At 39.4% G+C, this 18,689-nt stretch overlaps 1 protein-coding gene across 1 annotated transcript in view; it reads left to right on the top strand.

Annotated features, from left to right (window-relative positions):
- Positions 1 to 4,251: 4,251 nt before the first annotated feature.
- CFAP54 (cilia and flagella associated protein 54) overlaps positions 4,252 to 18,689 on the top strand; it is a gene marked incomplete at both ends in the record, with an annotated part of 264,389 nt that continues 249,951 nt past the window's right edge. The window contains 4 exon segments of the mRNA XM_080660197.1: positions 4,252 to 4,301; positions 4,303 to 4,653; positions 12,682 to 12,787; positions 15,341 to 15,484. Of these exon segments, the coding sequence (XP_080516323.1) occupies positions 4,252 to 4,301; positions 4,303 to 4,653; positions 12,682 to 12,787; positions 15,341 to 15,484 (651 nt within the window).

An 18,689-nucleotide genomic window follows, 5' to 3' on the forward strand; every position in this document is an offset into this window, starting at 1 on the left:
CTAACACCCAATCCCTCGTCTGTAGCATTAGAGCTGTTATGGGTAGAAGAGTCAAGTGGAAACTTTTGGAATTGTCCATACCAAAGTGTTAAATTAGAAGCAATACTGCACTCCAGAGGAATTGCAGAAATTTGTTCGAACATCAAAGACTTGAAAGATGCAGGGATATTACCATCTAGAGCTATGTACCATACCACTAGTGAGGATTTTAGGTATTGAAAACTTATCTTCCCATCTGTCCTGGATAGTGTTACTGATCTCTTTGTCATAAATCCTGACAACAGATTCCCAGTGGTAATCTGTAATAAATTGACTTACCTATGCTGTATCTTTATCTGGTCTGAGCCTACTACTGATACTTATCAATATGGTGTTCACACAGTAAGTTATGCATTACTAATATCTTTCCCCAGTGTGTGTGTGGCTTGTTTTCCTACTTTTCTGGTGGTATCTTTCATTGTTCCAAAACTTTTTTTTAATCTATTCAAGTTGATTAGATTTTTTGTTTTTATCTTTTACTTTTATAGCTTTTAGGAAAGCATTAATTCATGACCATAAATACATTCATACATTCTGTTAGAATTTCTGCTATTACTTTTATAGCCATTTCATACATATTACATAAAATATGTTATACTATACTAGAGGCCCGATGCATGAAGATTCATGCAAGAATGGGCCTTCCTTCCCCTGGCTGCCGGCACAGCCTTTGCTCCAGCCCAGAGCTGCCTTTCTGCCTTCCCACGCTGCCCAGAGGCCCGGAGCGGCTGGGGCGGTGCGGAATGCCCCCGGCCTTGGTGCCTGTGTATGCAAATTAACCTTCCACCTTTGTTGGGTTAATTTGCATACTCACTCCTGATTGGCTGGTGGGTATCACGAAGGTACGGTCAATTTGCATCTTATTCTTTTATTAGTGTAGATATACAAATTTATATAAATTACATATTACTTCATGACTCTACATTTACTTTATTGATTATAATTTGTTTTCCTACTAATTCTGCCTCAGTGTCTATCCGTGGTTTTAGTTGGCTACTTCTGTCTCATTTGTTGACTATATATAACCACTAGAGACCCAGTGCATGAAATTCATGCACAGGTAGGGTCCTTAAGCCTGGCTGGTGATCAGGCCAATCAGGTTCCCTACCTCCCCGACTCTCTGCCTCCTCCTACCCTTGCTCCCTCAGCACCCTGCTGACTCTGCCACTAGTCGTCCACCATGTTCCACGCCACCCTCTGGTGGTCAGCGCATGTCATAATGAGCGATCTAACTCCCAGTCTCCCGGTCAAACTCCTGAGGGGGTACTTTGCATATTAGCCTTTTATGTATATAGATTGTGGTAATCTGTGCCACTGTGATCAGATATAACCTGCCTCGCTCCAATCCGTCTAAAATACATAAAATACAGACTAGATCATGCTCCTCTCCGCTTAGGAACTTTTCATAGTTTCCAAGTAAATAATTATATTAGCAAACATTTCCATAGCACTTACTATGTGCCAGGCACTGTTTTATGGGTTTTACATATATTAACTCATTTATTTCTAAACAAAGCAAAATTATGAGGTAAGGAGTATTATTTTACCCCCATTTTACAGATGAATAAACCAAGGCACAGTGAGGCTAAGTAACTTGGAAAAACTGAGGATTCAAACCATACTTTCAGGCCCCTCAATTTGGGCTTTAACCTCTCTATTATACTGTTTTTCTAAGACTCCCCACTGAATACAGAACTAAGTTAAAATTTCTTAGCACGTCTTCCAACTACCTACTATATTTAATAATGTTTGTTTTTCTGTCTTATTTTCTGCCTTTGGATCTACTGCAGTTTGTGGTTTACCACACTAGACAGATTACTTATGTAACTTGCTGTTTATATTTATGATTGTATTTTACTCAGGCTTTTCTATCATTCAGGGATAACCTTCTAAATGTTTTATCTTATCTTTTCATTCACTCATTCCAACAAAGATTTGAGTCATCCTCTATGCCAGTTGTTAGGCTGGGGTGCTAGGTCATCACAGCAAATAGGCAAATCCCTGTTGCAAGGGTCTTTCTGTTAATGAGTGGCAATTACTGTCCAGGGCTAAAACATCACCTCTTCTACCATCCTCGGTTCTCTTTCCAGTTCCAAGCTCCATGTTGAGACTCTCTTAGCATTTTCTAAACCTTCATCACAGCACATTTCACAGCATGTCATTTTTTAAAATTTTATTTTTTATTTCAGAGAGGAAGGGAGAGGGAGAGAGAGAGAGATAGAAACATCAATGATGAGAGAGAATCATTGATGGGCTGCCTCCTGCACATCCCCCACTAGGGACCAAGCCCTCAGCCCTCTATGTACCCTGACTGGGAATCCAACCATGACCTCCTGGCTCATAGATCGACACTCAACACTGAGCCACACTGGCTGGGCTCATAACATATCTCTTTCTCATGGTTAGTTGTGTGTCATCTGCTTCTTGTAGGGAGTGGGTGGGTTCATTTATTCATTGTATGTCACCCTAAAATATGGTTGCTGAATGAAGGGATGAAGAAGTTAAAAATAAAGTCTACATTAGATGGTGAGGTGGCAAGGGGAGAACTTTGTGCTTTTAAAAATATACCATATATAAGTACATATTTGGGACAGTCCAAATGATTAAAAGCTAAATTAGGAATAGAAAGAGTATTAACCTTATTATTTCTTTCTCTACTAGTTGCTTTAGATGACAAAGACTCTTGGATGGGCAAAAAGGAGCCTTGCAGCCTGCGAAGACACTAATTATAAGGAAGCTGCAATTTACATTATTTATAAGGAAGCTATTTACATTACTTAGCCCCGTCAGACACAACAGTTGCAGAGCTCCATTCTTTCACTACAGTGAACACAATACAGCCAAGTGACAAGGAAAGAGAAAAGATATTCTAACAGCTGCATCTCATTACAAGAAAGATAACACCTCAAATATTAAAAAAAATGCTTCCAATATAATTTAAATGGAAGAAAATGAAACTCATTTTACCACGATGATGATTCAGAGTACAGCACCCATTTAAGTTATTCAGACAAGCTCCAAAATCTACTGAAGGTTAAGCATTGTTAACAGTATGTGCAAGGAGAAAAATGACTAAGATGCAATGTTTCATAATTCAAGTATTTGAAATTAATTAGTCACATTTCCTTTACCAGTGACTGTGAAATGTGCATGCACTATGACTGAGGTTGTGAGAGCAGCCAGGTCATGGAGAAAAATCCTAACTTTATCTGTTTTATTTTTATTTTCTTTCCTCCTCTCTGATCACTTCCATTTAGTTTTATTTGGCAGTTTCACTTTCATCAATATAATAGCTAGTACTCAGTGGCAAATTACACCAGCCTTTTATCCTAACTGGACAAGTCTGTTACGTGAGAACAAGGATCAGAAGAGAAAGATTTACCAAGCTGATTGAAAAAGAGAGAAAGATTTAAAAATACTTTTTTGTAAATGTCCCAAAGAGGAATATTTTTCGGGCTAAATTTTGAAAAGTCTTGCCACTAGTACACATTAATGTCCAATAGTTAAGACTGAGTAAAATGCACTTTAATTTAGAATATAGTGATAATTAGGATATGTTTGAAATACAAATGAGTCAATATAAAGTAGTCATAATTGTTAGACACAGACTTCACTCCCACAGTTATAAACCTCAAGAGACAAATAGAGGGAAGAGAATGAACCAGTTGCATGTACTTGATTTTTAAATTGCTTGTCACATATTTTTAAAATATCAATTTGATTGATACACTTAGTGTTTGGACATGGTCAATACAGCCTATTCATTTTGGGCAGACTGGCATCAGAAGGCTTTGAAGTCAGAAGGCTAAGACCTGGTTGGTCCCTGACTCTAGAGTTTACTCTGACTTTGGTCAATGACTAAACCTCTGTAAACTTTGGTTTCGTCAACTGTGAAAGGGAGATACTAATAATACCTTAAGTTGTGAAGCTATTCTAATGACTAAGTAAGATAATGTTTCAAATGTTTAGAACAATGCCTAGTGCATATTAATGATGATAATCATCATTATTAAGCGGTCTAAATTAAAAAAAAAAAAGTATAGTTTGAATCTGTAAGTTCTGTCTCTCCTATTTGCGGGCTCTCTGTCCAGAACCTTCATCCTTCCTAATATCCCCCCCAAACCTTCAGGGGTATCAACTGCTTTCTGGACCGGGCTCTTGTTCCTTTGCCCTCCAGGGGCCACTGTGTTTCCCCGAAAGCGCGTTGGTTGGATGCCTGGTTGCCACGACACCGTCGCCAGGCAACCGCGTCTGTACACTCCAGTGCGGCTGGGGTCTGGTGGACATGGCGGCGCTCGGCCGTTCCTCGACCACCTCCTCCAGCGTGTCTGTCATCTCCGTGTCTCAGCCAGGACTGCCGGTGCCCCTGCTCCCCGTCTCGGCCACAGTCTCCAAGTCTCTCCTGCAGTCGAAGGCGAGCTCCCAGGACTCGCTGCCCAGTGCCCCCTGCGGCGAAGACGCGTTGCCCCTCGCTGTGTTTTATGGGCCGCTGGACGCTAAAAACCCGCTCCTGGCCTCTCTGGAGAAGGAGATACAGGAGTTGCTGGGCTTTATGAAGAGAAAGAAAGCGTTATCGACAACGGAGGAGAAGAAGCACGAGTTCAACCGGCGTGGGTGAGCGGAGGCGGGGCGCTGGCGGGAGGGGGACGAGGCGGCGGAGGGGACGGGGCGGGTGGAGTAGGCCGCTGGGGGCGAGGCAGGGATGCCAGGGAGGACGCGGGGGGGGGGGGGGGGGTCCCGGAGCTTGGCCCTCCCGAGGCCCCTGGATAGGATATGTCAAAAAGTTTAAGAAGTGGAGACGAATCGCTTTTCCATCCTTAATTGTATCTTTTCTTCCTGCTTGGGTTAGTGTTTTTTACTCGTTTCTGAGTGTCTCCTAATTGCTACTCCAGACCAGTACATTTTAGGCTTGCTCACGGGTTTTGCAAGTTTCCTTGTCGTGGGGACAGTTTTGTGTAGGGAGGAAAAGGAGAAACTTTGAGGTAGTTTACGTTCCTGAAAAAGTTCCTGAGGCCATGAAGTATGTCATTCCGTGAACCTGCGCTTTTAATCCCTTTTTATAGTCTTCTTAGGATCACAGTGACCTTTTCTTGATTTTGCGACTAATTCTGCACATCTGTTTGCCGTTTGGGGGTTTCTATCACTATGTTATTATCTCAAACTGCAAACTACCTGCTATTGAGTTTCTTTTCTGTTTACGTTGCTATCTTTTTCCTCCTAGTCAAAATACGGTGCAAACTGCACAGTTATAAATCTAGACGCGTGGCACAGAACACCAGAATAGTGAATCGTTTCAACTGATATTTGTATTTGTGCATTTAAAATGAAGAAATAGATTTATGTTTATTATTCTTTCATGCCTTTATTTATTGAGCACCTACTATATACATCAGGTACTATACTAGGAAAACATCAGGTTAGCAAAATATATAAAAACTAGAGGTCCGGTGCATGACATTCACGGGGTCCTTCAGCCTGGCCTGTGCCCTTTCGCAGTCCCGGACCCCTGAGAGGTCCTTAGCACTGCTGCAGAGGCAAGAGAGGCTTCTGCCACCGCCACTGCGCTTGCCAGCCATGAGCCCGGTTTCTGGCTGAGCGGTGCTCCCTCTGTGGGAGCACACAGACCACCAGGGGGAAGCTCCTGCTTTGAGTGTCTGCCCCCTGGTGGTCAGTGTGCATCATAGCAATCGGTTGTTCTATCGTTCGGTCAATTTGCATATTTAGCCTTTTATTATATAGGATTTGCACCCTCATGAAACACATTATTTTTGTGACTACACATGGATACTAAACACATATGTAAGGACATTATTTCACAAGGAGATAGTGGTGGGGAGAAAATTAGAGCAGGTAGTGGGGATGGGGGGGATATGGGATGAGAGTTGCGATTTAAAATGGGGTGATAGGGAGGATGGTCAGGGAAGGTCAGGAAAAGTGGCCCTTGAGAAAGATGAGCAGATATGGTAGCAAGTGATGAGTATTTCTGTAGAAAGGACTTGCCAAACAGGAAGACTGGCAAATGTGAAGGTCCCTGGAATTAGATTGTGACTGTGGGAATAACTGGTTTCTGGCAGGAGCGAGGGAAATCATGAGTTTAGTATTTAGATATATTCAGATTGAGATGTAATTCAACATTCAGGCAGAGCCATGATGTAGGTACTTGAACATTTGGATCTGCAGGTTAGAGAAGATAAGCATTTGAGATTTGTCAGCATATGGATGATATTAAATGATGGTACTTGATGGAATAGTTGAGGGAGGGAGTGGATGGAGAAGAGGAGAGTCCAAGGACTGAACCCTGGGATGCTTGAACATTGACCATGGGGGGAGGGGAGGATAAAAAAAAAACTGGCAGAGATTTAAAAGAGTAGCCAAGGAAGTCGGAGAAAAACAGTAAGTGTGTGGTGTACTGGAAGCCAGGTAAAGAAAGTGTTCCAAGGAGGAAGGGATGATTGATCAACTGTGGCAAATCCCGATGATGGGCCAAGTAATATGAGAACCAAGAATCAACCAAGGAGAGCACATTACATACCTAAGCTATATATATTTGTATTTAAAATAGTTCCGTGTTTGTGCCACTTTATCTTTCCATCTCCAACATTCCAGTTCAAACCACCACCATCTTGGATTTCCCTGCAGCTACTTGATGCTCAGAACTATCCTCCACATAGCAGTCCGGGCGACCTTAATGAATAAATCACCCACTCCCCTATTTAAAGACTCCCTATTGCCTTCCCTTGCTTTTTAGAATAAAATTGAGACTTCTTCTGATAACCCCAGAGTCTGAGGATCTGGCCTGGCCTGCCTCTCTCATCTCAGCTCATCCTCACTTGTCCCTTGGGGCTCTTCAGGGAAACAGATCCTGCTGTTTCTCACCCCAGGGAGTTAGTATTTGCTGCAGCCTTTGTCTGAAATATTCTTGCTTTAGCTTTTCAAATAGTTGGTTCCTTCTCTTCCTTTAGGTCTTAGCTCAGTTGTTACCTCCTTAGAGTGGCCTTCCACACCTAATTCAGGTTTTTCCATCAATTTGTATTTTTTATTTATTTGGTTTGTTGTGGGCTGTCTGTCTCCACCATTAGAATGTGAGCTCCCTGTGACTTTTGAATGATGTGTCTCTTTCATTGCTCTATTTCCAGCACCTACCCTGGTGATTGGGACATAGTAAACATTCAATGCATATTTGGTATTGAAAGAATTCAAGGGTTATTATTGCGTTTCAATAATCGTTAGTGTTATATATGGGAAGTAGACCTGGATTGATCAGTAAGTACAGGACCTGCCCCATCTTTAAACAGACTGTTAGAGGATCACACATGTTAAGGTTTGACATGGACCTTCGCAATCTAACCTCTCCTACAATTTAGGTACTTATTTTTTCATACAACAATTTTAGTTGAGTGTCTGTTATGTGCCAGGCACTGCCCTAGTCGTGAGGTGTACAGTGGTGAACAATATAGATATGGGAATCTGTGCTCATGGAGCTTGTAGTCTAGAGAGGGATATAGGCTTCCAATGAGTCATTAAGTCAACACAGAAACAACAAGTGCAACGCAGGGAGAAGTTACTGAGCACTCACATGTGCCAGGCATTGTACGAGTTTCTGGGGATACAGCAGTGAACCAGACAAAAATCCTTGCCCTCTTGGTGCTTATATTCTAGAGGAGGAAATAGATAATAAACATATTAAACAAGTCTATTTTATGGTGAACTAGAAAGTGATACATGGCTAAGGGGAAAAATGAAAGAGAGGAAGGGTTACGGGATGGGAGACAGGAGGTTGTCATTTTCAATAAGGTGGTCAGAATAGAGACTTGAGCAGAGGCTTAAAAAGAACACAGCAGGGACATTTCAAATGAATGGTGAGGGCAGTGACATTAAGCTGAGATTAGAAGGATGGCTGGCAGTTGACCAGGCAAGGAGAGAGGATAAATAGAGAGAACAAGCATGTGGGAAGATCTTGGCAGGAGAGAGTCAGGGACTTTGGAGGGATGGACAGAAGCCCATTTAGCATAGCTTGCTGAGTGTGGGTGCAGTGGCATGAGGTGAGATTAGAGGAGTAGATAGGGCTCTGGAAGGTTTTAGAGGCCATTCATAGAGTTTGTGTTTATTCCGAATGCAATGAAAAACCATTGGATAGTTTTTGGCAAGGTATTAACCTCATGTGATTTTGTTTTAAAATATTATTTTGGTGATCTTGTTCAAATGGAGCAAGAATGACAAGGTGGAGACCAGTTAGGAATATAGGAGTTAGGATTTGCTTTTCTAAAATATTTGAAAGATGGTTATTTTTTACAATCAACATTTGTTTCCTTTTGTAACTGTAAGAACTCCTATAGCATAAAAATTCATAGTCTTCAAGATGTAGATTTTGATCAGACCAACAATGTCATTAGATTTAGAGTCTGATACATTTTTAAAAGGTATGCTTTTGTTATAAACACATAAGATTTAGATATTTGGTGTATATAATTGTGAATTTCTATTTTAGAAAATTCTAAATATTCAACAGTAGCTATAATCTATCAGCAATCCAAACTATATTAACATTCTTTTCTTTTTTTTTAAAAATATATTTTATTGATTTTTTACAGAGAGGAAGAGAGAGGGATAGAAAGTTAGAAACATTGATGAGAGAGAGACATCGATCAGCTGCCTCCTGCACGCCCCCTACTGGGGATGTGCCCACAACCCAGGTACATGCCCTTGACCGGAATCGAACCTGGGACCCTTCAGTCCACAGGCCGACGCTCTATCCATTGAGCCAAACCGGCCAGGACAACATTCTTTTCTTAAATGAGGTATATTATATAGTCTGTGCTATATTTTCCATGTTTAATCATTATATTAGCCATTCCCAGTCTTAACTTGATCTTAGGGTTCACTTAAAAAAAAAAGAAAAGAAAGTTCTTTTATTATATAACCTTGATTGAATTAACAAAGCTGGTATTTTTCTTTTATGAGTAACAAACCTAGTCATCATTATGTCACCCATAAGGTTTGGAAGAATTAACTCTTTCATCTACATAATTTATGGGTTGGAGGGATTGAGCAAAAAAGAAAAAGAGAGAATCATGGACATGCACAGCAGTGGGGTGATTGCAGGCGGGTTGGGGTGAGTGGGTGGAGGTGAAAGGGCAGAGAGGGGAGAAATGGTAATGATAAAAATAAAATAAAATAAAAATTTAAAAAGAATTCTAGCAAGATGGTGACTTTTTTGGATTCATTATACTTATTCTAATATTGTAGCATTTCATGAAGCATCAAATGAAAGAGAAAAAGGTAAAACAAACAAAACCCCAAAAAGCTTCTACTTTTTAAAACTTCTATGGGCTGTATTTGCCACACTATTTAGTTGGCATTGTTATTTAGTACTTGTTTCATGTGTATATTTTCTAGCCACTAATGTTATTACTCAGACCAGGAAGGCAGGGATATCCTGGCCCCTTACTTCCCTTGTCAATCAATATCATTTAATTACCTTAATGAATTAATTGACATTTCTGTTTAGGTTGTATTATTAATATCCCAACATGTATATCAAAGTACTAGAATCATTTTCAGTCCTTGACTTTAGAGTCCTGTCTGTATGAGTTATTTTGGGCTGCCATACAAATACTACATATTGTCTGTTTTAAAAAACAGAACTGTATTTTCTCACAGTTCTGGAGGCTAGATATCCCAGATCAAAGTTTAGAAGGGTCAGTTTCTGGTAAGAGCTCTCTTTTTGGCTTACAGATACCCATTTCGTCCTCATATAACCTTTCCTCTGAGGAAGTGCAGAGAGAAGGAAGAGGAAGGCAGGGAGAGAGGGAAGGAAGAAGAGAAAGAGAACTAGAGTAAGCTCAAGTGCTCTCTGGTGTCTCTTCTTAGAAGAGCATTAATCCATAACACCGTCCTTATCTGGAAATGTATGATAGGATTGGACAACTGTCAAGGGAAATTTGGATTTTTCCTAGAGGCATTTATAATGTCTGAGAGAGTGGGAAGGAGTAAATGTTAACTAAATGAATGAACAAAATAAGCAATGATCTGCTACTCCTTGAAACTTTGATTAGAAACTATGTTGAGAATACTGTATGCTTTGTTTTTGTTTTAGTTGGTGGAATGAAGCATCACCCTAAATGGACTGACTAGGTATTTGAATCCTTAGACCAGTGGTCGGCAAACTGCGGCTCGCGAGCCACATGTGGCTCTTTGGCCCCTTGAGTGTGGCTCTTCCACAAAATACCACGTGTGGGCGCGCACGTACAGTGCGATTGAAACTTCATGGCCCATGCGCAGAAATCGGTTTTCGGCTCTCAAAAGAAATTTCAATCATTGTACTGTTGATATTTGGCTCTGTTGACTAATGAGTTTGCCGACCACTGCCTTAGACTGTTTATAAAAAACAATAAAATAAAAGCAAAGAACATTTTTTTTTCTATTCATTTACCATTAATTCATTGTTTCAACAAATATTTATTGTGTACCTACATATACTATATTCACTACTCTTGGAGCTTGACAATGAATAATAAAGTCCAGGTCTTTGCTCTCAAGGAGTTTATATTCCAGGCGATTGGAAGGCTCAGTTAAATATGTACTAGTTAAGAGCATGAATACACTAAGCCTCAGTTTCATAAACTGTATATTTGGGATATTAATATTACCCATCTTAGGGTTGTTGTGAAAATGAAATAAAAAAAAGCATGTTAGCAAAAGATCCAGAATAGCTAACATAATATTGAAAACAAAGTTGGAGGACTGACAATCGCTGACTTTAATCAAGACTTACTATAAAGCTACATTAATTGAGTGTGGTGTTGCTAAAAGTGGACAAGTAAATCAAAGGAACAGAGCAGAGAGCCCAGACATAGGCACACATAAATATAGTCAACCGATCTTTGAGAAAGGAGCAAAGGCAATGCAATGGAGTAGAGATACTTCAACAAATGGTAATAGAACAACTGGACATCCACCTGTAAAAAAAAATGAATCTAGACAGAGACCTTATATTCTTCCCAGAAATTAACTCAAAGATATCACAAACATAACATAAAATACAACGCTGTAAAGTTACTAGAAGATATAACATAGGAGAAATGTAGATGACCATGGGTCAATATGTTTTTATATAACATCAAAGGCATGATCCATGAAAGAAAGAATTCATAAGCTGGACTTCATTAAAATTAAAATTTTATGCTTTGTGAAAGTCACTGTCAAGAGAATAAAAACCAAGCCTCAGATTGGGAGAAAAATTTGCAAAAGATATATGTGATAAAGGACTATTATCAAACTATACTTGTACAAAGAACTTTTAATACTCAATAGTAAGAAAAAACAACCTGATTAAAAGTGGGCCAAAGACCTTAACAGACCAGAGAAGATATACAAATGGCAAGTAAATCTAAAGAAAGATGCTTCACATTATATACCATCTGGGAGATGCAAATTAAAATAACAATGATACACCACTACACACTTATTAGAATGGCCACAATCTGGAACACTGACAACAACAAACACTGTTGAGGATATGGAGCAACAGGATCTCTCATTGCTGGTGAGTACAGCCACTTTGGAAGATACTTCGGTGGTTTTTTACAAAATTAAATACATTCTGGTAAACTGTTCTCCTTGGCACTTGCTGGAAGGAATTGAAAACTTATGTTCATATATAAGCTGTACATGGATGTTGATAGCAGCTTTATTCAAATGGACAAACTTGGGAGCAAATAATAATGTCTGTCAGTAAGTGAAAGGATAAATAAACTGTGGTACATCCAGACAATGGAATATTATTCTGTGCTAAAAGGAATGTGCTATCAAGCCATGAAAAAACATGGGGGGATCTTAAATGCACATTACTTAGTGGAAGAAGTCAGTCTGAAAAGGCTATAAACTGTATGATTTCAACTATATGACAGTATGAAAAAGGCAAAACTATGGAGAGTATAAAAAGATTAATGGTTACCTGGGGTTGAGGGTAGGGAGGAATGAATATGCAGAGCACAGAGGATTTTTAGGGCAGTGAATAGTAATATCATACGTTTGTCAAAACGCATAAAATGTACAACACCAAGAGTAAACCCGAATGTAAGCTCTGGTCACTGGGCAATAATGATGTGTAAATGTAGGTTCATCAATTGTAACTATTGTACCACTCTGGTGGGGGTTGTGGATAATGGGGGAGGCTGTGCATGTGTGGGGGCAGGAGGTATGTAGGGAATCTCTATACCTTTTCTCAATTTTTCTGTGAACCTAAAAATATCTATTTTATAAAAATGCATATAAGGAGCTCCCATCAGTGCTTTACACAAAAGCAATAATTTTAGCTATCCCCTCCGGAGTTTGACCGACTGGGAGTTCAATCACTTGCTATGATGTGCACTGACCACCAGGGGGCAGCGTAGAATGAAGGAAGGCCCTGGCCGGCAGCCAGCAGCCGGGGAATGGAGGCCCTGGCCAGCAGCTGGCAGCTGCTAGGGACCCTACCCATGCATGAATTTTGTGCACTGGGCCTCTAGTTTATTAATAATTAGACATCAACAAAAAGGCACACTGGAAAGACTTAGCACCAGATAAGTTTTTAAGGATTGCTTGCTAATTAATTGAGCTTTCCTACTCTAATGATATAATTTTATTTTATGATTTTTACAGTGCCATCTCTTTGTTTAATATCTGGACCAAATATGCACCCCGGCTGCCCGCTGCCTATTACGATGAAAAGCTTCTGAAGGTTGGAGATAGCCTCTGCGAAATGAAAGTAAGTGCCTTTGGGGTAAAAAGAGCCTAAATGATACTCATTTGGCTAATTATATTACATTTGGTTGATACCATTCCTATTTTACATGATTTGATTATTGTTGCTGTTTAGAAAAAAATAAACGAATTCATAAAATGCTAATGAGGCACAGTAACCAAAAAAGTGTTTGTTTTTTAATTTTGTAGGTGAGGTTTTTCAGAGGTGAGACATTCTGAACAGAAAGACAGCTGCCTGGGGATGGCTAGGAGCATAGGCCCTAGCTAACAGAGGGTGTGGTAGGCGCCCAACAGGAAATGCTGAGTCATCATGTTCCTTCAGTATACAAAGGAGCCCAGACACCACTTCCTGTTATTTTTCACATGGTTGGCCTTACCCAGCCGACATCTCTCATGGCTTCTGGCCTTGCTGCTGTGTTGCCTGTGTCCCAGTGGCTGTTTTAATGACTTTCAATTCCTTGTTAATGTTCTGCTGAATGTAAATATAGCAGTCATTCCATACATGCCCTGTTTCTTGCTCAGTATCGTATTCCAAATGGAGTTTGCCCCTATTTCTAGTTCCACATCAATGCCCAGGTCTTAGATTGCTGTGGACTCATGGACTTGCTAAGACCACACACACCATCACTGACTTTTCAGTGAATGATAATGTAAGTTTTCCCTTCAGTTCTGGCATAGGTCCCAATTACTCTAAGTTAAATATGAGTTTTTGGCTCCATCTAGGACCCTTGGACCAAGATTTATTTTATCCAAAGTGACTTTAGGCCAGACATTGGCCGTATATAGTGTCTTCTCAATCTTTAGTTTCTCAGCATCATTTTCTTCCTACATTTCTATTTTTTGGACTTGAATCCTTTGGTTTAGGAGGGAAGTTTATCAAATAGAGGGTAAGATAAAAAGGAACTTTTATAACGAAGAACTAAGATCTATTTTCTGCTGTCAAAATGAGAGAATCACCTTAGCTCCATGCAACTGGACTATGGTTCTTAGAAACTTGAAAATACAGTTTGGAAAACTATAGGAAAAATAAAATGATGAGTTCTAACTTGTAAGCTGTATTTATGTGAAGTGGAATAACAGTTTTGACAAGAATTAGAAGAGTGTTCCCTCTCCATTTTTTATGCTTCTCCTCAATAGAAGGAGCTGGTGATATACAGCACAGTTTGGGGTTGTTTGAGGAATATCCAGGTGGGTGGAGAGGATATTAGTGGAGGGAGGAGGAAGGAGCATGTTAGAAGTGGATGATGGGTAGTGACTAAGGAGTCAGAATATTTCAGATAGAGAGATATAGATGGGATATTTTAAAATTTGCTTGAAGGAACAAAGAAAATGTTTTAAATACTTTTCACTGATGGGAAAGTGGGCTGATAAAGAAGATATTTGTAATCCTGAAAATGAACTTGACTTGTTACTTTGGTTCTAGAATCTCTTTATTTTAGTTGCAGTGAAGAGCATTTTGTTGGAATACTCTTGTTTGGAACCTAGATTTGAATTCATTATAGGAATCAAGTTAGAACAGAAAAGAACCAGAATTTATTAGTGACCAGTAACAAACAAGTCAATAGACATAGAAACAAAACAGCATTTGATTGTGGATGCCTCCCAAGGGGCTAGGTAACTTGAAAGGCAGTTGTTTGTCCTGGACACACAGTTACAGGGGAGGAAGCTGAGTAAGGGTTGCAACAGACACATATTTCAGAGCCCTACTCACACCCACTGTTCTGAAACTCTCCAGATCAACTGTGCCTTGTGGGCTACAGAAATGAGGCATATGACTTTATAATGGGACTATAAGCATGACTTAGAACTAACAGAATCATAACTAACAATAGATCAGACTTTTTTGGCTTGTCCTGATGCAGCTTCAGAGACTGTTGACAGATCAAAGCGAGATTGAGCCAGCTCATGTGTGTTTTTCTCTCCTTCCTCTCTTTCGCCTCCCTTTGTCTTTCTCTCACCTTCCCTTCCTCTCCCCTTCTCCCTCCCCTCCTTCCTTTTCCATTTCCTTCCTTCTCTTTATCTCTCCTTCCTTCTTTCCTTCTTTCTCTGTCTCTCTCCCGCATTCCCTTTTTTCTTCCTCATTCTCTCTTTCTCTCCCCGTTCCCCTCCCCATCTTTTTATTTCCTTCTTTTTTTTGGAGCTTGGGCGGTATCAGAGAAGCAAGGCTGGTAACACAACTCACCTCCTTCTCTGACTGAGTAGTTGGATCACCATCATGGTAATATTGAATTTGGGGATATTCTCATCTTTAAGGTTACGATGGTCTTATCTCAACAATAGGCTTGTTGTGAGGAGAATTAAGTGAAATAATGCACGAGAATTGCCTAGCACAGTGCCTATCACATAATATGTGTTTGGAAATGATAGTGATAATGGTAGTAATAGTGTAATGGTGGTAGTAATAGTGGTAATAACCAATATTGATATTATTAACAATAATATAAATAGTACCTAATATTAATAACTTAATAATTACTTAATGTAATTTTAATATTTATAAAAAAATTTAAGAAAAATGATATTTCAAAATTTTCATCAAGTGTTCTTTTTATTTTAGGAGTATAAATTGGCCCTTTTACAGTGCTATGGAAGATATCTTCAGCAGTTCAGTATCAGCTTTGATGAGAGTATAGCAGATATACAACAATTCAAAACTGTCTTTTTTCCAAACGGTGTTGGAGACCAAACTGCTGCAAATACAGTAAGATGAAAGCAGCTAAAATAGCTACAAGTTATGATTAGCTATGCAATATATCCTCTTGTTAACCGCTTCTAAATCTCTTTCCTGTATTTAGCATAGCATTTACTTGTGTGCTACAAGTTGCTTAATAAATGTTTTCAGTGCTAGATAAGAACGGACACTTACTAGACTTTGCGAAGATGCTTTGGAGATTGCATCACTATAATCACTCATTCATCCAGCAGACAGTTGTCATTATAATAACTAATATTTGTAGGGTACTTTCATTTTACAAGCTTAAATCACCTGATCCTCACATTAACTGTGTGAGTTAGATACTACTATTATTTTTATTTTACAAAAGAGAAAAATAAAGCTACGCACAGAGCCTGACTATTGGCTCTGGAGATTAAACACAGATCTTCTGATATAAAATTGTATGCTTTATTTCTGGCATACCAATATTATGTTAATTGTTACCATTGATTCACTGGTTGAACAGTTACCATGTGCTAGCCTTTTCTATATGCAGTATGTGAATTGTCATCTTTCAGCCTCATTATAGTCTCAAAAGGTGGGTACTATTATGCCTTTTTTACAGATGAGGAAACTGAGGCTTCTTAGAGACTAAGAAACCAGTCCACTTAAAGCAATGGACAGAGTTGGTGTTTGAACCCTAATCAATCTGACTTCAAAGCTGTTATTACAAACTTGATCTTTCAAGGCCTTGGAAACATGTGGTTTAATAAGCAAAAAATCTCAAAGTGTGTTTGGCTATATCATAGGTGCATGAATGGAAATACAGGGCAATATAAGTTGGCACCCCACTGGGGAGAGTACTGAATGAAAAGCTTAGGACTTTGGACTTTTAAGGCCCCTCCTAGCCCACTCTGGTCCAGTGTGCGCGTTCTCTCTCTCTCTCTCTCTCTCTCTCTCTCTATTGCATTATCCTGCTTTCACCTTGTCTCCCTGGCTTAGCGCCAGTGCACTGGTGAGCTCCACTGTCTACAAAGCTTGTATCTTAGATATCTGTGTGGCTCGTCCTTTACTTCCTTCAGGTCTCACGCACTCCCTGCTTTATTTTTTTGGTATTACTTATTGTCACCAGCTACATTTTCATTTGTTTACTTTTTAATAATAATATTACAAAATATAATAGATCCTCAATAAAGCTTTATTGACTGGATGAACAGATGAAGTGATACAGTCAGAATTAGTAGAAGCCATAGATAGAATAGATTAGAAGGTAAAAGACTGGAGGCAGAAGGTAAAGCAATGAAGACAACATAAGAGCTTGCCATCAGGACTGTTGTGATGGGTGCAAATAGGTATGAAGAATTTGTGTTTGTTTTTTTAAATACATTTTTATTTCAGAGAGGAAGGGAGAGGGAGAGAGAAACATCAATGATGATAGAGAATCATTGATCGGCTGCCTCCTGGACGCCCCACACTGGGGATTGAGCCCACAGCCCGGGCATATGACCTGACTAGGAATTGAACCGTGACCTCCTGGTTCATAGGTCGATGCTCAACCACTGAGCCATGCTGGCCAGGCAAGAATTTGTGTGTGTTTTTTTGCATGCTTAATTTGAGGTACTGGCATGATACTGGCTTGCTGCATTTCTCAACAAATATGTATAAAAAAATAAAATAAGTAAGATTGAAAATTTAGTCCAGTAAGAACCTATCAACACAGAACTAGAGGTCTTGAGAAGTTTTGTTAGAGAAATAGATCTTGGATTTAAATGCATAAAGATCATAGATGAAGCAGTAATAATGAACAATTCACTGTCAAACTATTAACAGCAAAGTTTTGTGTGAACATTCATAATCATGTATGTAATATTTAGTTATTCCCTTTGTATGTACTATAGGGAGGCATTATGGCAGAGATGATACGGATTTGGTCTCTGGAGCCACACTGCCTGGGTTCAAAGAGCTGCTGTGCCACTGCCTAATAATGGGACCTTACGATTTCTTTGTGCCGCAATTTCCTCATCTGTAAAAATGGAAATAATAATAAGACCTACCTCCTTAGCGTTGTTTTGAGGTTGCTGAGATAACAAAAGACTTAGAATAGGGCCCGACACTCAAAAACTGTTAGGTATCATTATCTGTTTGTAAAAGAGAGAGAGCACTTAGAAGATAATGATTATTCCAACTTGAGATACATTCAATAAATATCTTCTGTGATACCAACTACATGGTGGCTAGAAATAGTGTACATGTATCCAAGCAGGAAATATATATGGTAGATAAGGCCCATTTGTATTACTAAGAGTGTCCACCCCCATAGCTTTAACAGGGCTTGTCAGTACTCTCTTCAGAACTCCACATCATCCAGTTATGTCTTAGACATCTCACCTTGACATATCCCAAGCTGAACTCATCATCTTTCCTCCATAATTGCCTCCAGCCAGTCACCGACGCAGGAAATCATTGCAGACGTCTTCTCCTCCCTTATCTCCTGCACATTATTGGCCACTGAATCCCATTGACTCAGACAAGACTTAAATCTTTCCCTATTTCAGGGCCCTGGTATGTCTGGACTATCTCAGATGCCTCTGATCTCTCCCAGCCTCCCTGCAAGTAGCTTTGTGCCCTTCCCTCTGCTTTCCATCTTCCACAGTTTTGTCATAATTAATTGCTAAAGTGTAAATCAAATTGTTTTACTCCTCTGCCCTTTGACTTGGCCCTTTGGCTAAAGTTCATATTCCTTGGAATGGCTTGAAACACTCTTCATGTTCTGACCATGAACCACCTCTATAACCTAATCTCTTTATCTTAAACCTTCTTACTTTACCTTTCAAAAGTCTTTCAATCCAGTGACCACTGAAACTACCTTAAGCATTCCTAACATTGCTTGTCCTTGGAATTCTCTTCTTTTTGCCAAGAACAGGGGCCACTTCTTCCTCAACTTTGAGTCACTATTGCTTAGCAGAGTGTGGCAAATTGAGGTGGTCAATAAACATTTGCCGAATCAATGTGTAAATGGTAATATTTATACCTGAATTAATACGTTAAAATGCCATTTGGTGAGTTTTCAAAAAGTGACTCAATTCCATACTCTTGGAAATAGGATTTTGTACTTTCTTTTGCTTTTGAAATTTTTTGATTAAGCAAAAGTAATAATCTTAATTAAATGGATGCTTTGAAGAAACCTATCTTTCTATGTCTTAATTTGTTAGGGATATTATAAAAAATTCATAGGCTGATGGCTTACACA

This window comes from Plecotus auritus, assembly GCF_963455305.1.
Source record: "Plecotus auritus genome assembly, chromosome: 3".
In the NCBI taxonomy this organism is placed as follows: Eukaryota; Metazoa; Chordata; class Mammalia; order Chiroptera; family Vespertilionidae; genus Plecotus; species Plecotus auritus.